The sequence below is a fragment of the Mustelus asterias genome, unplaced genomic scaffold (assembly GCF_964213995.1).
Source record: "Mustelus asterias unplaced genomic scaffold, sMusAst1.hap1.1 HAP1_SCAFFOLD_938, whole genome shotgun sequence".
Classification (NCBI taxonomy): domain Eukaryota; kingdom Metazoa; phylum Chordata; class Chondrichthyes; order Carcharhiniformes; family Triakidae; genus Mustelus; species Mustelus asterias.
The window spans coordinates 91,922-116,901 of record NW_027590884.1 but is presented as its reverse complement, the minus strand read 5'-3'; the positions used below and the strand labels follow the sequence as shown (position 1 = coordinate 116,901).

The 24,980-nt window shown below is 45.7% G+C and overlaps 1 protein-coding gene across 1 annotated transcript in view; it reads left to right on the top strand.

Moving 5' to 3' along the window:
• stxbp4 (syntaxin binding protein 4) overlaps nt 1-24,980 on the top strand; it is a gene marked incomplete at its 5' end in the record, with an annotated part of 135,247 nt that overhangs the window by 30,460 nt on the left and 79,807 nt on the right. The window contains 2 exons of the mRNA XM_078205711.1: nt 5,600-5,718; nt 22,186-22,251. Coding sequence (XP_078061837.1) covers nt 5,600-5,718; nt 22,186-22,251 — 185 coding nt within the window. The remainder of the gene's footprint in view (nt 1-5,599; nt 5,719-22,185; nt 22,252-24,980) is intronic.

The window sequence follows — 24,980 nt, the reverse complement described above, 5'->3', positions numbered from 1 at the left end:
CTGGATGACACATCAAGAGAGTACGCCACCATCAACACGAACAAGGAGTTATGTTACTACATACGTCTACCATTTGGGGTCTCGTCCGCTTGTGCCATTTTTCAACATACAGGCTGCAGGATTTACCCAAAGTTGTTGTTTACCTAGATGATGTTTTGATCACAGAATCCACTGAGGAAGAGCATTTAGCCAATCTGGACAAAGTCTTGAAGAGATTTCAAAAAGCAGGAGTACGTCTGAAAAGAGAAAAGTGCACCTTCCAAGACGATGAGGTAGCTTCCCCAGGTTATAGAGCGGGTGCACAGGGAACCCTAGCAACACAGGAACAGGGTATTGTCAAATTGAAATGGACAGCCTAGCCATAATTTACAGTATTAAAGAATTTCTGCAATCTGTCTAAATTGTTATAACCAAGTTTTGGGCTTTTTAAAGAAGATGAAGCAATTCCCCCAATTGTGTCCCTGGAATAGAACCATGGGCATTTATATTGGTGGCTTACAAGTACCCTATTGAACACAGACCAAGGACATGTATAGCCCATTCAAACACCCTATATTGTCTCCATAAGACCATATGATATAGGAGCAGGATTAGGCCATTCGGCCCATCGAGTCTGCTATGCCATTCGATCATGGCTGATATGTTTCTCAATCCACATTGTCCCACCTTTTCCCTGGAGCCTTTGATCCCCTTAGCAATCAAGAACCTATCCATCTCTGTCTTAAATACACTCACTGACCCGACCTCCACAGCCTTCTGTGGCAATGAATTCACCACCCTCTGGCTAAAGAAATTCCTCCTCATCTCGGTTCTAAAAGGTCATCTCTTTACTCTAAGGCTGTGCCTTTGAATCCGAGTCTTTCCCACTAATGGAAACACCTTCGCCACGTCCACTCTATCCAGGCCTTTCAGTATTCTGTAAGTTTCGATGAGATCCCCCGTCATCCTTCTGAACTCCATCCAGTACAGACCCAGAGTCTTCAACCGCTCATCATACATCCAGCCTTTCATTCCCTGGATCATTCTCGTGAACTTCCTCTGGAACCTCTCCAAAGCCAGTACATCCTTCCTTAGATACAGGGCCCAAAATTGCTCGCAAGTACTTACGACTATGGGCATTACCATTACTAGAAAGCACACCACCCCCTCCAGTACCTCAAGACTACATGTTTCTGAGCGGTGGGAGGCAGCGCTGTTGGCTGGGACTTCTGGTTCCGCTGCTGTCAATGGGAAATCCTCGCCACGCTGCCGGGAAACCTGCGGCAGGGGTTACACTATCAGCGGGACTGGAAGACCCTGTCAGCATGAATGGCCAGAAAGTTCCAACCGATATATATCAATAAGTTTTTAATTTATGCAGTTGGAAACAGATTCAGTGGAAACTTTCAGAAGGATATGGGATAAATATTTGAAGGGGGAGAAATTGCAAGGCAATGGAAAAGAGCAGGGGAGTGATTGGATGACTCCTTCAGAGAGCTAGCATTGACATGATGGGCCGCATGGCCTCTGCTGTAGAATTTTATGAAATGGTTACATCTGAATTAATTTAATTTTTTTCTAAGGTTCATATGACGTTCATCTTGTATCAACTTTTATCTTTGGCTATGTTCATGAGATTCAAACAAGATGTGTCAGGGCTTGTGTCTACAGATTAACCTCAATGGCAGAACATCAATCTTCTACAAAATCAATGAGCTGCCAAACACCCTTTTTCACCATAAAGGGCGACTCAGGTCGATAATGATTCAAAGCTGGTCTCGGCCAGGGCAGTAGATGCTGCAATCATCTGGCATGTCCTTGGTCCCAGGAGAAGGAGATCTCTAGGACAAGGTACCGCATGGTAGGTTGTTGCATAAGGTTAAATCTCACGGGATCCAGGCTGAGGTAGCTAAATGGATACAAAATTGGCTTCTTGACAGAAGCCAGAGGCTGGTTGTAGAGGGTTGTTTTTCAAACTGGAGGCCTGTGACCAGCGGTGTGCCTCAGGGATCAGTGCTGGGCCCACTGTTATTTGTCTTTTATATTAATGATTTGGATGAGAATATAGGGGGCATGGGTAGTAAGTTTGCAGATGACACTGAGATTGGTGGCATAGTGGACAGTGAAGAAAGTTATCTCCAATTGCAATGGGATCTTGATCAATTGGGCCAGGGGGCTGACGAATGGCAGATGGAGTTTAATTTAGACAAATGTGAGGTAATGCATTTTGGTAGATTGAACCAGGGCAGGACTTACTCAGTTAATGGTAGGGCGTTGGGGAGAGTTACAGAACAAAGAGATCTAGGGGTACATGTTCATAGCTCCTTGAAAGTGGAGTCACAGGTGGACAGAGTAGTGAAGAAGGCATTCGGCATGCTTGGTTTCATCAGTCAGAACATTGAATACAGGAGTTGGGACGTCTCGTTGAAGTTTTACAAGACATTGGTAAGGCCACACTTGGAATATTGTGTGCACTTCTGGTCACCCTATCATAGAAAGGATATTATTAAACTAGAAAGAGTGCAGAAAAGATTTACTAGGATGCTACTGGGATTTGATGGTTTGAGTTATAAGGAGAGGCTGGATAGACTGGGACTTTTTTCTCTGGAGTGTAGAAAGTTGAGGGGTGACCTTATAGAGGTCTATAAAATAATGAGGGGCACAGATCAGCTAGATAGTCAATATCTTTTCCCAAATGTAGAGGAGTTTAAAACAAGAGGGCATAGGTTTAAGGTGGGAGGGAAGAGATACAAAAGTGTCCAGAGGGGCAATTTCTTCACACAGAGGGTGGTGAGTGTCTGGAACAAGCTGCCAGAGGTAGTAGTAGAGGCGGGTACAATTGTTGTCTTTTAAAAAGCATTTAGATAGTTACATGGGTAAAATGGGTATCGAGGGATATGGGCCAAATGCGGGCAATTGGGATTAGCTTAGGGGTTTAAAAAAAAAGGGCGGCATGGACAAGTTGGGCCGAAGGGCCTGTTTCCATGCTGTAAACCTCTATGACGCTAAGGAATCCAATATTCCTGTGTGGCCAAATTCCCCTCCAATTCGATTTTCAAATTTGCTGACGACACCGCCGTAGTGGGTCGGATCTCAAACAATGACGAGACAGAGTACAGGGATGAGATAGGGAACCTGGTGAACTGGTGCAGCAACAATAATCTCTCCCTCAATGTCAACAAAACGAAGGAGATTGTCATCGACTTCAGGAAGCGTAAAGAAGAACATGCCTCTGTCTACATCAATGGGGACGACGTAGAAAGGGTGGAGAGCTTCAAGTTTTTGGGTGTCCGGATCACCAACAACCTGTCCTGGTCCCCCCAAGCCGTTATAGTTTAGAAAGCCCATCAACGCCTCTACTTTCTCAGAAGACTGAGGAAATTTGGCATGTCAGCTACGACTCTCTCCAACTTTTACAGATGCACCATAGAAAGCATTCTTTCTGGTTGTATCACAGCTTGGTTTGGCTCCTGCTCTGCCCAAGACCGCAAGGAACTACAAAAGGTTGTAAATGTAGCCCAATCCATCACGCAAACCAGCCTCCCATCCTTTGACTCTGTCTACACTTCCCTCTGCCTCGGCAAAGCAGCCAGCACAATTAAGGACCCCACGCACCCCAGACATTCTCTCTTCCACCTTCTTCCTTCGGGAAAAAGATACAAAAGTCTGAGGTCATGTACCAACCGACTCAAGAACAGCTTCTTCCCTGCTGCTGTCAGAGTTTTGAATGGACCTACCTTGCATTAAGTTGATCTTTCTCTACACCCTAGCTATGACTGTAACACTACATTCTGCACTCTCCCCTTTCCTTCTCTATGAACGGTATGGTTTGTCTGTATAGCGCGCAAGAAACAATACTTTTCACTGTATGTTAATACATGTGACAATAATAAATCAAATCAAATCAAATATAGCTCTTGGGTCTAAAGGGATCGAGGGATGTGGGGGAGGAAGGGGGGATCAGGATATTGAATTTGATGATCAGCCATGATCATAATGAATGGTGGAGCAAACCCGAAGGGCTGAATGGCCTCCTCCTTCTATTTTCTATGTATGTTTCTACGTATCAATATCCAAAAGAGAAAATGCTGGAAAATCTCAGCAGGTCTGGCAGCATCTGTAAGGAGAGAAAAGAGCTGATGTTTCGAGTCCAGGCGACCCTTTGACAAAGCAGGCCTGCTGGGATTTTCCAGCATTTTCTCCTTTGGTTTCAGATTCCAGCATCCGCAGTAATTAGCTTTTTTCCCCCAATCAATATCCGATTGGGCACTGATGTCGGAATGGTTGGGATAAGCAGTGAAACGCTGCGCTCCTGCACTTGTCCGCTCACTTTTAATTGCTGCGAGTGATCGAGGTGCACATCTAAAGAGCGGCTTCAGCGGTGAACTGCGGGACGTACCACCCACTGTGGAACCTCCAGCTCGAAGCCCCAACCTCGGAGGAGAAGAGGAAATTCGGCAGAAATAATGGCCCGGTTCTTGTTGGAGTGACAGTTCGAGACATACGCTGTTACTTGGACTTTTCCTGCATCTTTGTTTTTGTGCAGTAACAGGCTGGGAGTGTGAACTGAAGGCGGCAAACGGCACAGCCAAGGCAACAGGGCATCTGGGAGCCCAGAGAACAACGCAACGAGATATAAACAACAAATTATGATTTCTGATTTGATTTGATTTATTATTGTCACATGTATTAGCATCCAGTGAAAAGTATTGTTTCTTGCGCGCTATACAGGCAAAGCATACCGTTCATAGAGAAGGAAAGGGGAGAGTGCAGAATGTAGTGTTACAGTCATGGATAGGGTGTAGAGAAAGATCAACTTAATGCGAGGTAGGTCCATTCAAAAGTCTGACGGCAGCAGGGAAGAAGCTGTTCTTGAGTCGGTCGGTGCGTGTCCTCAGACTTTTGTATCTTTTTCCCGAAGGAAGAAGGTGGAAGAGAGAATGTCCGGGGTGTGTGGGGTCCCTAATTATGCTGGCTGCTTTGCCGAGGCAGAGGGAAGTGTAGACAGAGTCAATGGATGGGAGGCTGGTTTGCGTGATGGATTGGGCTACATTCATGACCCTTTGTAGTTCCTTGCGGTCTTGGACAGAGCAGGAGCCATACCAAGCTGTGATACAACCAGAAAGGATGCTTTCTCGAGAATACTGGAGAAAGAAGTGAAGTGAATTAAAGTCAGAAAGAGAGGGAACGAGTGAATGGTTATAAAAGAGAGAAAAGCAACAGAAAGAAAAAGTAAGGAAAGAAATAGAAGATTTGTCATCTTTAAAATCGCTGACAATTCACTACCTGAAGGAATCAAATGCAACTATTTAAATTGTTTCTTTTCTCGGGCAGTGGGAATATTTGGCATTGTGCTAATATTCAAAAGGTACTTACACTGTTAATGATAAAGTTTAATTTACTGTGGTGAATTTAATGGATAATCATTGTGTAAATCCAGCAGAATCACACCTCACAGTGTCTGTCTAATCCCCAGACCAGGTGGCTCACTGGCACATTGAAAACCTTATGCATCATTAACACATCATCATTTTCCCAGCAAGATTCAGTCAGATACGTCTGCTGTTCACTAACCTCTGCTCACACGTTACCTTTTCACCCCCTCACCCCCCCACCCCAGACTTTGTACAGGCTGCCAGAGACTTGTTCCGATTCCAGCTCGGTGAGTCAGGAGCAGGAGCGGTAATCTTGGGTTCCAATGAAATGGCTAATCTCTGTGAGACAAGACGAACTGCTCAGGTGAGGTTTGCACCGCTGCGCACGCCTAACTGCGCACCTTTGTCTGATTTCCAATGTCATTTCCAAAGTGGAGGAAACTAGCAACCAGCCTGTCACTCACTCCCACGTCTCTGTTACTCTATAAGTAAACTCCTCAAAATCCTCGATTAGCTTGCAGCCTATAACTCACACAAACACATGAATGAGGAGCAGGAGTAGGCCATTCAGCCCCTCAAGCCTGCCCTGCTATTTAATGAGACCACGCCGGATCTGATAGTAACTTCCAATCTGCATCCCCCCTACTGCCAATAACCTATTATGCCTACGCTTACCAAGAATCATAGAACATAGAACATTACAGCACAGAACAGGCCCTTCGGCCCACGATGTTGTGCCGACCTTCATCTGAAACCAAGATCAAGCTATCCCACTCCCTACCATCCTGGTGTGCTCCATGTGCCTATCCAATAACCGCTTAAATGTTCCTAAAGTGTCTGACTCCACTATCACTGCAGGCAGTCCATTCCACACCCCAACCACTCTCTGCGTGAAGAACATCCTCTCCACATCCACCCTGTCAAAACCTCTCAGGATCTTCAAGGTTTCAATCAAGTCGCCTGTTACTCTTCTAAACTCCAGCTGATATAAACCTAGCCTGTCCAACCTTTCCTCATAAGACAACGCACCCATTCCAGGTATTAATCTGGTAAACCTTCTCAGAACTGCTCCCAACACATTTACATCCTTCCTTAAATAAGGTGACAAACACTACATGGTACTCCAGATGTGGTCTCACTCATGTCCTGTATAACTGAAGTATAAACTCCCTACTTTTGCAATCAATTCCACTCACAATAAATGATAACATTCTACTCACTTTCCTAATTACTCGCGGTACCTGCATACTAGTCTTTTTGCAACCCATGCACCAGATCCCTCTGCATCTCAGAGCTCTGCAACCTCTCACCGTTTAGATAATGGCTGGGATTCTCCGACTTCATCCACGGATGGGATTCTCCGGTCCCGTTGCTGTGAATGGAGATTTGGCTGAGTGCTAAATTCTCTCTTCTGGCTGGCAGTGGTAGCGGGGAGTGCCAGAGACCGGAGAATCCCGGCCAATCTGCTTCTTTTTATTCTTCCTGCCAAAATGGACAATTTCACATTTTCCCACATTATATTCCATTTGCCAATCTTTGCCCACTCACTTAACCATATCTATCTTTTTGTAGCCTCATGTCCTCATTACAATTTACCCTCCTACCTATCTTTATGTCATCAGCAAATTTGACAACCATCGCTTCATACAGGTCATTGATATAAATTGTAAACAGTTGAGATCCCAGCACCGATCCTGTAGCACACTACTCGTTACATCTTGTGCTGTTAATTGTAGGGTGGCATAATGGTTAGCACTGCCACTGTTCAATTCCAGTCCTCGGGTCATGTGTGTGTGGAGTTTGCACGTTCTCCCCGTGTCTGCGTGAGTTTCCTCCGGGTGCTCCGGTTTCCTCCCACACTCCAAAGATGTGCAGGTTAGGTGGATTGGCCGTGCTAAATTGCCCCTTAGTGTGAGGGGGATTAGCAGGGTAAATACATGGGGTTACGGGATAGGGGCTGGGTGGGATTGTTGTCAGTGCAGGCTCAATGGGCCAAAAGGCCTCTTTTTGCACTGTGGGATTCTATGATCTTTCCTGTCAGCCAGCCAATCTTGGGTAAAGTGTTAGCGTGGATTGTGGATTGGCTATCTAACAGAAAGCAGAGAGTCGGAATAAATGGGTGCTTTTCCGGTTGGCAATCAGTGACTAGTGGCGCGCCACAGGGATCGGTGCTGGGGCCTCAACTATTTACCATATACATAGACGATCTGGAGGAGGGGACCGAGTGTAGGATAACAAAGTTTGCGGATGGCACAAAGATGAGTGGGAAAGCAAATTGCGTGGAGGACACAGAGAGTCTGCAGAGAGATTTGGAAAGGCTAAGTGAGTGGGCAAGGATCTGGCAGATGGAGTATGACGTTGGTAAGTGTGAGGTTATCCACTTTGGAAGGAATAATAGTAAAATGGACTATTATTTAAACGGTGAAAAATTACAACATGCTACTGTGCAGAGGGACCTGGGGGTCCTTGTGCATGAATCACAAAAACTCCGTTTGCAGGTGCAGCAGGTGATCAAATAGGCAAATGGAATGTTGGCCTTTATCGCGAGAGGGATGGAGTATAAAAGCAGGGAGGTCATGCTGCAACTGCACAGGGTACTGGTGAGGCTGCACCTTCATCAGGCGACTCATCTGATGAAGGAGCAGCGCTCCGAAAGCTCGTGCTACCAAATAAACCTGTTGGACTTTAACCTGGTGTTGTGAGACTACTTACTGTGCCTACTTCAGTCCAACACCGGCAACTCAACATCATGAATAGGATGGGAATGAAAGGATACAGTCTCCGTAAGTGCATATGGTTTTAGTTTAGGCAGACATTTTGATCTGCGCAGGCTTGGAGGGCCTGTTCCTGTACTGTACTGTTCTTTGTTCTTTGACCTATCCCTTAACCTAACTTGCCAATTCACTTCAGCCAGCTCTACTTTACACCCTCACAATCGCCCTTATTTTAAGTTTAAAAACATAGTCTCGGATCCACTCCTCGCTCCCTCAATCTGATTGTAAAATTCAGTCACCTTTTGGCCACTGCTACTCAGGGTGCCTTCACTGTTGGACCATCAATTACTCTCATTGCACATTACCAGATCTAATATAGCCTGCTCTCTGGTTAGATCCAGAGCATATTGCTCTAAGAAACTATCCTGGAAATATTCTTGAACTCCTCATCTGGGCTACCTTTGCCCATTTGATTTTTCCAGTCGATATGTAGATTTCAATGCCCCATGATTATCGCTGTGCCTTTCTGACAAGCTCCAATTATTTCTTCCTCTATGCTCCACCCTACCACGTGGTTACTATTCGAGGGCCTGTCCACAACTTCCGCAAGTGACCCCTTGTCTTTACCATTTCTCATCTCTACACAAACCGCTTCCACATCTTGGTCTCCTAGATTTAGGGCATCCCTCTCTATAGTCCTAATACCATCATTAACTAACAGAGCCACTCCTCCACCTTTTCCTTGCTTCCTGTTCTTCCCAAATGTCCAATGTCCTTTAATATGCAAGTTCCAAGCTCGGTACTGTTGCTCGAGTCCATTATCAAGGATTTCATAACTCAGCATTTGGAAGGCAGTGGTATAATCAGACAAAGTCAGCATGGATTTACAAGAGGGAATTTTTTGAGGATATAACTAGTAGAGTTGACGAAGGAGAATCAGTGGATGTGGTTTATTTAGACTTTCAGAAGGCTTTCGACAAGGTCTGACATAACAGAACACTATATAAAGTTAAAGCACGTGAGATTGCAGCTAATTTCTTGAGATGGATAGGAAGCTGGTAAGCAGTAAGGAAGCAAAGAGTTGGCATAAATGGGTCTGTTTCTGATTGGCAGTCAGTGACTAGTGGGGTTCTGCAGAGATCTGTGTTAGGACCCCAACTGCCCACATTATATATTAATGATTTTACGAAGAGGGAACTGAATGTATTATTTCCAAATTTGCAGATGTTACAAAGTTGGGTGGGAGGATGAGCTGTGAGGAGGATGCAGAGATGCTTCAGTGTGATTTGGACAGGCTGAGTGTGTGGGTATCTGCATGGCAGATGCAGTATATTGTGGATAAATGTGAGATTATCCACTTTGGTAGCGATAATAGGAAGAGAGATTATTACTTGAATGGGTGTAAATTGAGAGAGGTGGATACTCAGCGAGACCTTGGTGTCCTTGTGCATCACTTGCTGAAAGTAAGCCCACAGGTGCAGCAGGCAGTAAAGAAACCAAATGATATGTTGGCCCTCATAGCGAGAGGATTTGATTATAGGGATAGGGATGTTTTGCTGCTATTGTATAGGGCGTTGGTGAGGCCACATTTGGAATATTGTGTGCAGTTTTGGTGTCCTTATCTGAGGAAGGATGTCCTTGCTATAGAGGGAGTACAGCAAAGGTTCACCAGGCTGATTCCTGGGATGGTAGGTCTGTCTTATGAGGAGACACTAAGTCAGTTAGGATGATATTCACTGGAGTTTAAATGAGTAAAGAGGATCTCATAGAAACTTATAAACAGGGTAGATTCAGAAAGAATGTTCCCAATGATGGGGGAACCCAGAACTAGGGGTCATAGTTTGAGGATCAGGGGTCAACATTTTAGGACTGAGGTGAGGAGAAATTTCTTCACCCAGAGGGTGGTGAATGTGTGGAATTCACTCCCACAGAAAGTAGTTGAGCCCAAAACGTTGTCTGATTTGAAAAATAAATTAGATATAGCTCTTAGGGCTAAAGGGGTCAAAGGATATGGGAGGAAGGGGGATCAGGATATTGAATTCAATGATCAGCCATGATCAAAATGAATGGCGGAGCAGACTCGAAGGGCTGAATAACCTAATCCTGCTTCTAGTTTTTATGTTTCTATGTTCTCCTGCAGCCATGTCTCTATAATGGCTATCAAATCATTCTTATTTATTTCTATGTGCGCTCTCAGTTCATCTGTTTTTTGAATGCTTTGCGCACTCAGATACAGAGCCTTTAGTTTTATCCTTTTATTTTTATAATCTCTAGTCTAAATCCGTTGATTTGCTGTTAAGATTTCTACTCTCTATCCCTTCCTGTCATGGTCTGTTCATTTCCCATAATAATACTTTTCTCCTTTGCCTTGACTCTGCTCTGATTTACCACAACCTTCCAAATTTGGAATTATTATAGAAATTATAGAAACCCTACAGTGCAGAAGGAGGCCATTCGGCCCATCGAGTCTGCACCAACCACAATCCCACCCAGGCCCTACCCCCACATATTTACCTGCTAATCCCTCTAACCTACACATCAGGACTCTAAGGGGCAATTTTTAACCTGGCCAATCAACCTAACCCGCACATCTTTGGACTGTGGGAGGAAACCGGAGCACCCGGAGGAAACCCACGCAGACACGAGGAGAATGTGCAAACTCCGCACAGACAGTGACCCGAGCCGGGAATCGAACCCGGGACCCTGGAGCTGTGAAGCAGCAGTGCTAACCACTGTGCTACCGTGCCGCCCATACCAGGACAGGACATACTCAGTTAATGGTAGGGTGCTGGGGAGAGTTACAGAACAAAGAGATCTAGGCGTACATTATAGATTATGGAATTATTTGATCCCTTGATTCCACCATTTAGTTTTAAGCCCTCTCCATTTCCCTCTTTAAGCGGCTCGCAAGAACACCAGTCCCTGCAGGGTTTGGGTGTAAACCATCCCAACAGTACAGCCCCCACTTTCCCCAGAACTGGTGCCAGTGCCCCACGAACCAGAACCAAAATCTCCCACACCAGTCTTTCAGCCATGCATTCACCTCTTTAATCTGATTTGTCCTATGCCAATTTGCACATGACTCAGGTAATTATCCAGATGTTATGACCTTTGAGGTTCTGCTTCTTCATTTGGTGCCTAGTTCCTCATACTGACTGCAGAATCTCCTTCTTTGCCCTGTCTGTCATCGGTACCTACATGGACCACAAAGACAGGATCCTCAGCCCTCCCACTTCAGGTTCCTGTCCAGCACCAAGCACCCACAAGGGGAGGCGATGGCAAAGTGGTATTATTGCTAGTCTATTAATCCAGAAACTCAGCTAATGTTCTGGGGACCCGGGTTCGAATCCCACCACAGCAGATGATGGAATTTGAATTCAATAAAAAATATCTGGAATTAAGAATCCACTGATGACCATGAAACCATTGCCAATTGTCAATAAAACCTATCTGGTTCACTAATGTCCTGTAGGGAAGGAAATCTGCCATCCTTACCTGGTCTGACCAACATGTGACTCCAGAGCCACAGCAATGTGGTTGACTCTCAACTGCCCTCCAAGGGCAACTAGGGATGGGCAATAAATGCTGGTCAGTCAGCGATGCCCATGTCCCATGAATAAAAAAAAAGTCCCAAACTCTGGCACTGGGCAGGCAATTCAGCCAAGTGGACTCACGCTCTGATACAGTGAACTATGTCCCTCTGACCATACTGCTCATTCCTGCCACTACATTCCTTGTAGCTCTTCCTGCTTGAGTGGCTTCCTGTAGTACGGCGCGATGACCAGTTAGCTCATCCATCCTGCAGCTCCCACTCTCATTGCAAACAGGCTAACAAAACATCAAACCTGCTGGACAATTGCAAAGGTCAAAGCTCCTGCACTCCTGCCCCATGTGTCGTCTTGCCTGCCTCACTCGCAGTCATACCCTCCTGTTCCTGACCACTGAGCAAATCAGAAGACCCTATCCTAAAGGTTGCGGCTGCCTCCTGGAATAAAGTATCCAGGTGACCTTGCCCATCCCTGAGGTGCCACAGTGTCCGCAGCGTGGTCTCTCTCCAGCTCAGTAACTCAGAGCTCAAGTCCCCGCAGCCACAAACGCTGACTGCGGATGTGTTTGCCCTGGATCACATCAGTAACCAGAAGCACTCACATCCTGCAGTCGGAGTACATCGCCTGCCCTGCCAATTCCAGTATGTGTTAATTCATTAATAATTACTAATTAATGTAGAATTAATAAAGCCTACACCTCTCAGTAGGTTTTGGCACTGCCAGTAAACTTCACAATACTGCTAAAATTCACAGTTTCTAGTAATACCAGTTACTGATTTATCTGCTCCTTCTGCTGCACTCCTGGGTATCTGTTATTCTATATATAAACCGCCCCGAACCCCTCTATTAGATTCCAGTCTGTAACTCACTCCCGGGTATCTGTTATTCTATATATAAACCACCCCGAACCCCTCTATTAGATTCCAGTCTGTAACTCACTCCCGGGTATCTGTTATTCTATATATAAACCACCCCGAACCCCTCGATTAGATTCCAGTCTGTAACTCACTCCCGGGTATCTGTTATTCTATATATAAACCACCCCGAACCCCTCGATTAGATTCCAGTCTAACTCACTCCCACGTATCTGTTATTCTATATATAAACCCCCGGAACCCCTCGATTAGATTCCAGTCTGTAACTCACTCCCAGGTATTTGTTATTCTATATATAAACCATCCCGAACCCCTCGATTAGATTCCAGTCTGTAACTCACTCCCAGGTATTTGTTATTCTATATATAAACTGCCCCGAACCTCTCAATTAGATTCCAGTCTGTAACTCACTCCCAGATATTTGTTATTCTATATATAAACTGCCCCGAACCTCTCAATTAGATTCCAGTCTGTAACTCACTCCCGGGTATCAGTTATTCTATATATAAACCACCCTGAACCCCTCGATTAGATTCCAGTCTGTAACTCACTCCCAGGTATCTGTTATTCAATATATAAACCACCCCGAACCCCTCGATTAGATTCCAGTCTGTAACTCACTCCCAGGTATTTGTTATTCTATATATAAACTGCCCCGAACCTCTCAATTAGATTCCAGTCTGTAACTCACTCCCGGGTATCTGTTATTCTATATATAAACCACCCCGAACCCCTCGATTAGATTCCAGTCTGTAACTCACTCCCACGTATCTGTTATTCTATATATAAAGCCCCGGAACCCCTCGATTAGATTCCAGTCTGTAACTCACTCCCGGGTATCTGTTATTCTATATATAAACCATCCCGAACCCCTTGATTAGATTCCAGTCTGTAACTCACTCCCGGGTATCTGTTATTCTATATGTAAACTACCCTGAACACCTTGATTAGATTCCAATCTGTACCTCACTCCCAGGTATCTGTTATTCTATATATAAACTACACCGAACCCCTCAAGTAGATTGCAGTGTGTAACTCACTCCCGGGTATCTGTTATTCTATATGTAAACTACCCTGAACCCTCGATTAGATTCCAGTCTGTAACTCACTCCCGGGTATCTGTTATTCTATATGTAAACTACCCTGAACCCTCGATTAGATTCCAGTCTGTAACTCACTCCCAGGTATCTGTTATTCTATATATAAACCACCCGAACCCCTCGATTAGATTCCAGTCTGTAACTCACTCCCAGGTATTTGTTATTCTATATATAAACTGCCCCGAACCCCTCAATTAGATTCCAGTCTGTAACTCACTCCCGAATATCTGTTATTCTATATATAAACCCCCCCCAACCTCTCGATTAGATTCCAGTCTATAACCACTCCAGGATATCTGTTATTCTATATATAAACTACCCTGAACCTCTTGATTAGATTCCAGTCTGAACTCACTCCCGGGTATCTGTTATTCTATATATAAACCACCCGAACCCCTCGATTAGATTCCAGTCTGAACTCACTCCCGGGTATCTGTTATTCTATATATAAACCACCCTGAACCTCTTGATTAGATTCCAGTCTGTAGCTCACTTCCGGGTATCTGTTTATTCTATATATAAACCACCCCAAACCCCCCAATTAGACACCAGCCGGTAAGTTATTTCAGAATGCGTACTAAAGCTCCTCCCATGTTGTTCTATAGCCAATCACATATCAAGTGCTTTGACCAATCCGCTAGCCAGTCACCTCCCTGAACTCTGCTCAATGTGAACTTTAACAAAACCTGGAATAGACGCCCCAAATGTACCAAGGAATCTTTCCATTTCTCACACCAGCCACCGGGATATCTCTGCACACAGTTGGTAACACAATGCCAGCTGTTTGCCCCACATTAGTCTGAGCTGCCACAGTACCATCAGGGAGGCGATGGCCTCGTGGTATTATCGCTGTTCAAGAAGGGGACAAGAAAAAAGATGGAAAATTATAGGCCAATTAGCCTAACCTCAGTTGTTGGCAAAATTCTAGAATCCATCGTTAAGGATGAGATTTCTAAATTCTTGGAAGTGCAGGGTCGGATTAAGACAAGTCAGCATGGATTTAGTAAGGGGAGGTCGTGCCTGACAAACCTGTTAGAGTTCTTTGAAGAGATAACAAATAGGTTAGACCAAGGAGAGCCAATGGATGTTATCTATCTTGACTTCCAAAAGGCCTTTGACAAGGTGCCTCACGGGAGACTGCTGAGTAAAATAAGGGCCCATGGTATTCGAGGCAAGGTACTAACATGGATTGACAATTGGCTGTCAGACAGAAGGCAGAGAGTTGGGATAAAAGGTTCTTTCTCAGAATGGCAACCGGTGACAAGTGGTGTCCCGCAGGGTTCAGTGTTGGGGCCACAGCTGTTCTCTTTATATATTAACGATCTAGATGACAGGACTGGGAGCATTCTGGCCAAGTTTGCCGACGATACAAAGATAGGTGGAGGGGCAGGTAGTATTGAGGAGGTGGGGAGGCTGCAGAAAGATTTAGACAGTTTAGGAGAGTGGTCCAAGAAGTGGCTGATGAAATTCAACGTGGGCAAGTGCGAGGTCGTACACTTTGGAAAAAAGAATAGAGGCATGGACTATTTTCTAAACGGTGACAAAATTCATAATGCTAAAGTGCAAAGGGACTTGGGAGTCCTAGTCCAGGATTCTCTAAAGGTAAACTTGCAGGTTGAGTCCGTAATTAAGAAAGCAAATGTAATGTTGTCATTTATCTCAAGAGGCTTGGAATACAAAAGCAGGGATGTACTTCTGAGGCTTTATAAAGCACTGGTTAGGCCCCATTTGGAGTACTGTGAGCAATTTTGGGCCCCACACCTCAGGAAGGACAAACTGGCACTGGAGCGGGTCCAGCGGAGATTCACACGGATGATCCCAGGAATGGTAGGCCTGACATACGATGAACGTCTGAGGATCGTGGGATTATATTCATTGGAGTTTAGGAGGTTGAGGGGAGATCTGATAGAAACTTACAAGATAATGAACGGCTTAGATAGGATGGACGTAGGGAAGTTGTTTCCATTAACAGGGGAGACTAGGACGCGGGGGCACAGCCTTAGAATAAAAGGGAGTCACTTTAGAACAGAGATGAGGAGAAATTTCTTCAGCCAGAGAGTGGTGGGTCTGTGGAATTCATTGCCACAGAGGGCTGTGGAGGCCGAGACGTTGAGCGTCTTCAAGACAGAAATTGATAAATTCTTGATTTCTCGAGGAATTAAGGGCTATGGGGAGAGAGCAGGTAAATGGAGTTGAAATCAACCATGATTGAATGGTGGAGTGGACTCGATGGGCCGAATGGCCTTACTTCCGCTCCTATGTCTTAGACTATTAATCCAGAAACTCAGCTAATGTTCTGGGGACCCGGGTTCGAAACTTACCACGAAAGATGGTGGAATTTGAATTTAATAAAAAAATCTGGAATTAAGAATCTACTGATGACCATGAAACCATTGTCGGAAAAACCCATCTGGTTCACTGATGTCCTTTAGGGAAGGACATGTGGTTCCAGAGTCACAGCAATGTGGTTGACTCTCTACTGCCCTTCGGGCGACTAGAGATGGGCAATAATGCCCACAAATGAATTAAAAAGGCACACTTATAACACAGTAAGAAGTTTAACAACACCAGGTTAAAGTCCAACAGGTTTATTTGGTAGCAAAAGCCACACAAGCTTTCGAGGCTCTGAGCCCCTTCTTCAGGTGAGTGGGAATTCTGTTCACAAACAGAACTTATAAGACACAGACTCAATTTACATGAATAATGGTTGGAATGCGAATACTTACAACTAATCCAGTCTTTAAGAAACAAAACAATGGGAGTGGAGAGAGCATCAAGACAGGCTAAAAAGATGTTTTTAGCCTGTCTTGATGCTCTCTCCACTCCCATTGTTTTGTTTCTTAAAGACTGGATTAGAACATAGAACATAGAACATTAGAGCGCAGAACAGGCCCTTCGGCCCACGATGTTGCACCGACCAGTTAAAAAAAAAAACTGTGACCCTCCAACCTAAACCAATTTCTTTTCGTCCATGAACCTATCTACGGATCTCTTAAACGCCCCCAAACTAGGCGCATTTACTACTGATGCTGGCAGGGCATTCCAATCCCTCACCACCCTCTGGGTAAAGAACCTACCCCTGACATCGGTTCTATAACTACCCCCCCTCAATTTAAAGCCATGCCCCCTCGTGCTGGATTTCTCCATCAGAGGAAAAAGGCTATCACTATCCACCCTATCTAAACCTCTAATCATCTTATATGTTTCAATAAGATCCCCTCTTAGCCGCCGCCTTACCAGCGAAAACAATCCCAAATCCCTCAGCCTCTCCTCATAGGATCTCCCCTCCATACCAGGCAACATCCTGGTAAACCTCCTCTGCACCCTCTCCAAAGCCTCCACATCCTTCCTGTAATGTGGGGACCAGAACTGCACACAGTACTCCAAGTGCGGCCGCACCAGAGTTGTGTACAGTTGCAACATAACGCTACGACTCCTAAATTCAATCCCCCTACCAATAAACGCCAAGACACCATATGCCTTCTTAACAACCTTATCTACTTGATTCCCAACTTTCAGGGATCTATGCACACATACACCTAGATCCCTCTGCTCCTCCACACTATTCAAAGTCCTCCCGTTAGCCCTATACTCAATTAGTTGTAAGTATTCGCATTCCAACCATTATTCATGTAAATTGAGTCTGTGTCTTATAAGTTCTGTTTGTGAACAGAATTCCCACTCACCTGAAGAAGGGGCTCAGAGCCTCGAAAGCTTGTGTGGCTTTTGCTACCAAATAAACCTGTTGGACTTTAACCTGGTGTTGTTAAACTTCTTACTGTGTTTACCCCAGTCCAACGCCGGCATCTCCACATCACACTTATAACAAGCAGAGTCCAATTACCAGAACTGAAAGACCAGTTATCCAGCTTCCCAGTCCTTGCTGCTTTCAAAGTAAAGTTTATTTATTAGTCACAAGTCAGGCTTACATTGACACTGCAATGAAGTTACTGTGAAATTTCCCTTTCATCAACAGAGTTAACAAACATTAAATAATCTTGCAGTTTGTCTTGTGAAAAGCTCCCAGCTGTTGAGACTGAATACCTCCTGAATTTTGCAGATTGCATCGTCCAGTTCAGTGGTTACGGAAGATTTGGAAAGAATCACCCAGGAGAGAAAAGAAGCGTTAAAAGAGTTGAAGAAAGTCAAGGTGGGAGAAGGTTACTGCAGCTTGGAATAGTGATCAGGCTCTATTACAAGAGAGAACAAAACTCCCCCAGCTCATGTTAAAAAGTCATGAATCAGGAATTCATAGAATCCTGTAGTGCAGAAGGAGGCCATTTGGCCCATCTGGTCTGCACTGACCACAATCCCACCCAGGCCCTATCCCCGTAACCCCACATATTTACCTTACCCGAGCTAGTCCCCCTGACACTAAGGGGCAATTTAGAATGGCCAACCCACCTAACCCGCACACCTTTGGACTGTGGGAGGAAACCGGAGCACCCGGAGGAAACCCACGCAGACACGAGGAGAATGTGCAGACTCCACACAGACAGTGACCCAAGCCGGGAATCGAACCCGGGTCCCTGGTGCTGTGAGGCAGCAGTGCTGATCACTGTGCCACCGTGCCGCCCCTTGGGGATCATTTTAATCACCTCGTTTTTATTTTAAAACGTGGCCCATTGGCGTGGATTGATTGGATTCACTCTAAATCTCCGGCCCCTTACCTTAAATCTGAGGGTTCAAGCTTCCTTTATTCTTCAGGGTTTTGATTGCACTAACAAACCTGGAATGTGGTACACGATCAAGCACCTTTTAGAAGTTCATAAGCACAGCCTCGAACACAACGTTAACCCTCATTAACCCTGTCCATTATTACAGAGAATATGAACTCTTCTCTCCCGAATGGTAAGGACTTCTCATTAAATGGTGATCCCAGTGAAAATCTTTGAACCAGAGGCTCTGATGGTATGAATTCACTTCTAAATGGAGTTCTGGGCTGTGAGCCTGGCTGTTTCCAAAAGAACCTGAGACAATGAGGGCGGCACGGTGGAACAGTGGTCAGCACTGCTGCCTCACAGGGCCAGGGACCCAGGTTCAATTCTGGCCTCGGGTCATTGTCTGTGTGGAGTTTGCACGTTCTCCCCGTATCTGCGTGGGTTTCCTGCGGATGCTCCGGTTTCATCCCACAGTCCAAAGATGTGCGGATTAGGTTGATTGGCTGTGCTAAATTGACCCTCGTGTCAGGGGAATTAGCAGGGTAAATATGTAGGGTTATGGGAATACGACCTGAATGGGATTATGGTTGGTGCAGACTCAATGGGCCGAATGGCCTCCTTCTGCACTGTAGGGATTCTATGATTGTAATGAGAGACACGTTTTTACAAGGAGGTTGGAGTCCCCAGTCTCAGGCAGTGGGACCCTCTCCCGTGACAGGGGTCCTGGGGAGAATGATTACTCACTTAGTGATTTAGTTACTATTCAGATGTGTGGGGATTCTGTCCTAGACAACAACAACTTTCATTTGTGTAGCACTTTTAACTTAGTAAAAACGTCCCAAGGAGCTTGCCAGGAACATAATCCAGCCAAAATTGACACTGAGCCACAAAAGGGGACATCAGGATAGGTGACAGAAAGCTTGGTCAAATGGGTAGGTTTTAAGGAGCATCTTAAATGAGACCAGAGAGGTGGAGAGGTTTGAGGAAGGAATTCCAGAGCTTGGAGCCCAGGCAATTGAAGGCACAGCAGCAAGTGGTGATGTGAAGGATATCGGGATGTGGAAGAGGCCAGAATTGAAGGAGCGCAGGATTTGCAGAGGATCGCAAGACTGGAGGAATTTCTGTGGAATTCACTACCACAGAAAGTAGTTGAGGCCAAAACATTGTGAGATTTCAAGAGGAAATTCGATATAGGTTTTGGGGCTAAAGGGATCGAGGGATACAGGGGAGAAGGAGGGGATCAGGTTATTGAATTCACTGGTCAGTCATGATCAAAATGAACGGCGGAACCGGTTCGAAGGGCCGAATGGCCTCCTCCTGCTTCTCGTTTCTCTGTTTCTCTGTGAAAGGGATGCAGAAAGTGAGAATACTGGGGATTCACATCACAAAGCTTGAAGGCAGAGGGAATGTGGAGAAAGGTGATGGGAGTAGATGATGTGGTGACTTTCTAAAGGAAATTGGATGTATACTTAAAAGGAGCAGGTCTGTAAGTTCCTGGGAAAAGTGTTAAGAACATAAGAAATAGGAGCAGGAGTAGGCCATCTAGCCCCTCGAGCCTGCCCCGCCATTCAATAAGATCATGGCTGATCTGACGTGGATCAGTACCACTTACCCGCCTGATCCCCATAACCCTTAATTCCCTTACCGATCAGGAATCCATCCATCCGCGCTTTAAACATATTCAGCGAGGTAGCCTCCACCACCTCAGTGGGCAGAGAATTCCAGAGATTCACCACCCTCTGGGAGAAGAAGTTCCTCCTCAACTCTGTCTTAAACCGACCCCCCTTTATTTTGAGGCTGTGTCCTCTAGTTTTAACTTCCTTACTAAGTGGAAAGAATCTCTCCGCCTCCACCCTATCCAGCCCCCGCATTATCTTATAAGTCTCCATAAGATCCCCCCTCATCCTTCTAAACTCCAACGAGTACAAACCCAATCTCCTCAGCCTCTCCTCATAATCCAAACCCCTCATCTCCGGTATCAACCTGGTGAACCTTCTCTGCACTCCCTCCAATGCCAATATATCCTTCCTCATATAAGGGGACCAATACTGCACACAGTATTCCAGCTGCGGCCTCACCAATGCCCTGTACAGGTGCATCAAGACATCCCTGCTTTTATATTCTATCCCCTTCGCAATATAGGCCAACATCCCATTTGCCTTCTTGATCACCTGTTGTACCTGCAGACTGGGCTTTTGCGTCTCATGCACAAGGACCCCCAGGTCCCTTTGCACGGTAGCATGTTTTAATTTGTTTCCAAAGGAGTGGGGCTACTTGGACATCTTTTTCAAAGAGGCTCAATGGGCTAAATGGTCTCCTTCTGTATCCTAGAATTCCATTCTAGTGAGACAAGAGGCACCTGTCGACCAGATTGGTAAATCCATTGTTCTTTATAACTGGAATCCAGCATTTTTCCAGTAATGTTTCCTGGTGCGGCTGCAGTGAGCAGATTTATTGGATTCAGTTTAGCAATTGGCCAGGCTCCTCTCAGCTTGCTAGTCCAATACCATAAGCAAGGGAACCAGGAGGGTCTGAAGGGTTATAAACATGAAGGTGTGAATTTTAAACCTTTCGAAGGGATTAAAAGGCAAGGCTAAGGACAGAGGTGACTAGGTGAGAGGGACCTGGTAGAGGGCAGCAGAGCTTTGGATGGGCTGAATGTACAGACGGTGGAAGTGTGGAGCAGGCCAGGAGAACGCTGAAACAATGGGAACTTGGAGGTGACAAAGACAAGAGTGAAGATTTCAGATAGACTGAGGCAGTGGGAGCGGCAGTTGTGGTATTTGTTTGGGCCATTCCAGGGATCAGAAGCTGAACTAAAGCATTCGAACAGGGAGTTATGGGGGACAGTCTCATGAGGCGACAGTGTACTCAACGACTTTGGAAAGGAAAGGGAGGTTGGAAGTGGCAGTATTCAAGGAAGGTGAGTTGTTTGGACAATGGCATAACGATGGCAGTTGTGAAAGGGAGAGGGGGATGGTACCTGAGGAATGGCCATCACTCTCGCAGTTAGCCAGCATGGGAGCCAGGAATGGAATTAAGCTGCAGAGCGGTATAATGGGCATGGGGCCAAGGGAACAGGCGGTGGGTCTCAGCAACAGGGTGAGCACGGAGAGGGCAGCAGGGTCAATAGGAGCAAGTGGAGCTCACGACCAGGGTGGGTGGCCGGCTGGGTGAAGGAATGCTCCAGTGGGAAAGGGACGGTGGAGTTGTTGGGGTCAGGAAGCAGCTGATTAAATCAAAGCCCTTGCGTTCCTTGCCCTTGTTCTTGGAGGTGAGGGCTGAGGGGAGCAGGAGAGAGGGGTTTAACAAGGAGACAGTGAAGGCTATTAGGGTGTGCCTTTTGTAGAAGGTCGAGAGAGGTACAGACGGTGATAACTCCCATTAATAGTTGGTTAGTGTGGTGCCTTAACTTACATTATCAGCTAATTAGCCAGCTTTCTGACTGGTGATTTACATTCTGTGGTTTGTTCCTGCACTGAGCAATCAGTGTAACTGTTCTCCCCTCACATCTATGGCACAGCAGGACTTCAACTTTTAATAAACTGCCAACCTCTACCCTCCAATCGCGCACACAGTCTAATATTGATGTGGGAATCTAATTAAACATGGGATTGGAGAGCTGCAGCAGGGTGAGGCAGAGCCTTACAAACCTCCACTCCCACATTCTAACTCACACCAAGGCCGGAATTTAATCTGGGCAACAGGGCTCTCCCTGCCTGAGTCCTGCCTCGATCCTTTGGGGATGCCTCTGTGTTAAGTGCCTATCAGGTACCTAACTGGGAAGTGTGGGCGTTCCCTGGGAGCCCGGGGGGCACCAAAGAATGAGGACAACTGAGCTACCTTGGAAAAGTTACCCATAAAAAGATGAAATAAAAGACAGAGATTTCGTAATCTTTCACCTACTAATCTGTTGTCTTGCATTTTGCTCAGGGTGGTTTGGCAGAATCAGAGAAAAGCAGGAAGCAGCTGAGTGAAGAGCTGCAGAAAGTCAAACAGGTGAGGATTTACATACCTAGCCTCTCGATACAGAAGCTGCTACAGGATTGTCTGCTGGTTAGCCTGTGGGATACTGTGTGCATTATCCCACTTGGTCATATACATCCAGGTTAAATATTAAATAAATGACCGGGATTCTCTGGTTCCGCACTCACTAGTCCCCGTTTATCAGCTAATAAAAGCAAAATACTGCGGATGCTGGAATCTGAAACCAAAAGAGAAAACGCTGGAAAATCTCAGCGGGTCTGGCAGCATCTGTAAGGAGAGAAAAGAGCTGACGGTTCGAGTCCAGATGACGCTCTGTCAAAGCTTTGTCAAAAGGTCATCTGAACTCAAAAACGTCAGCTCTTTTCTCTCCTGACAAATGCCGCCAGACCTGCTGAGATTTTCCAGCATTTTCTCTTCCTTTTACCAGCTGTTTTTTGCTGCAGTCTGTTCAGGAGGGATTGACGTTTTGTTGCTAAATTAAAGATAAGTACAGGAGAGAGAAGACACCAGGACCGTGAAGCCACATGAATATAGGAACATAGGAATTAGGAGCAGAATTAGGCAAATTCAGCCCTTTGAGCCTGCTCCGCTAGGGCTGATCTCTCTCTGGTCTCAAATCCACCTCTCCACCTGTTCCCCATATCCCCTTATCCCTTTTTGTTCCTAGAAATATATCCATCTCCTTCTTGAAACCATTCAATGATTCAGACTCCACCGCGCTCTGGGGCAGCGAGTTCCACAAATTCACCACCCTCTGCGAGAAGTTGTTCCTCCTCATCTCAGTTTTAAATCTCCCGCCTCTCAGCCTGCACCTGTGACCTCTTGTTCCAGATTGCCCCACAAGGGGAAACATTTGGTCTACGTTTAGTTTGGTAAAGTTAAAATTTATTTATTAGCCCCAAGTAAGGCTTAGATTAACACTGCAATGAAGTTACTGTGAAATTCCTCGAGTCGCCACAGCCCGGCGCCTGTTCAGGCCAATGCACCGAATCAGCACGTCTTTCAGAGTGTGGGAGGAAACCGGAGCACCCGGAAGAAACCCTCGCAAACGCGGGGAGAACGTGCAAACTCCAGACAGACAGTGACCCAAGCCGGGAATCGAGTCTGGGTCCCTGACGCTGTGAAGCAGCAGTGTTAACTATGTGCTACCGTGCCGCTTATTATCAATCCCTTAAAAAATTTTATATGCCTCGATCCCCTCTCATCCTTCTAAACTCCAGTGAGTACAAGCCCAAACTGTTTAATCTCTCCTCATACGTCAACCCTTTCATCCCCGGAATCAATCTGGTGAACCCCCTCTGAACTGCCTCCAATGCCACCGCATCCTTCCTCAAATAAGAAGACCCAAACTGGACACAATACTCCAGATGTGGTCTCACAATTGCAACAACACTTCTCTATTTTTATACTCAGTCCCTTTGCAATAAATGCCAACATCCTGTTTGTCATCTTTATTACGTGCTGCACCTGCATACCGACTTCCTGTATTTCATGAACACAGACACCCAGATCCCTCTGCCCAGATGCATTTTGAATCTGCTTTCCATTTAGGTAAGAAAGAGAATGAAGAAAATAAAGAGAAATTGCAGCACAGAAACAGACCCTTCGACCCTCCACGTCTGCACCGACCCTGCTGCCCGACTGAAGTAAAACCCCCTACCCTCCCGGGGACCATATCCCTCCATTCCCATCCTATTCATGTATTTGTCAAAACACCCGCTAAAAGTCATCATCATATCCGCTTCCACTACCTCCCACGGCAGCGAGTTCCAGGCACCCACACCCTCTGTGTAAAAAACTTGCCTCGTACATCTCCTGTAAATGTTGCCTCTCATATCTTAAACCTATGCCCCCTGGTAATTAACTCTTCCACCTGCCCACTCAGATCCTTCTGCCTATCAATACTCTTAATGATTCTGCCATTTACTGTCTATTTCCCAGTTGTATTATCTGTAATAATTTGCCCTTTTTTTTCTGCCAAAATGGATAACCTCACACTTATCCACATTAAACTCCATGTGACAAATTTTGGCCCATTCTATCTATACCCGTCTGTAAAAATCTTTATATCCTCTTCATTGCCTGCTTTCCCACCTGTTTTAGCATAATTCGCAAATTTTGCTATGTTACACTCTGTCTCTGCTGGCAGATCATTTATAGAAACATAGAAAAACTACAGCACAAACAGGCCCTTCGGCCCCACAAGTTGTGCCGAACATATCCCTACCTTCTAGGCCTACCTATAACCCTCCATCCTATTAAGTCCCATGTACTCATCCAGGAGTCTCTTAAAAGTCCCTATTGAGTTTGCCTCCACCACCACTGATGGCAGCCGATTCCACTCGCCCACCACCCTCTGTGTGAAAAACTTCCCCCTGACATTTCCCCTCTACCTACCCCCCAGGACCTTAAATCTGTGTCCTCTCGTAGCAGCCATTTCCACCCTGGGAAAAAGCCTCTGAAAGCCCACCCGATCTATGCCTCTCAACATCTTATATACCTCTATTAGGTCTCCTCTCATCCTACGTCTCTCCAAAGAGAAAAGACCGAGCTCCCTCAGCCTATCCTCATAAGGCATGCCACTCAATCCAGGCAACATCCTTGTAAATCTCCTCTGCACCCTTTCAATCTTTTCCACATCCTTCCTGTAATGAGGCATCCAGAACTGAGCACAGTACTCCAAGTGGGGTCTGACGAGGGTCTTATATAGCTGCATCATTATCCCCGGACTCCTAAACTCA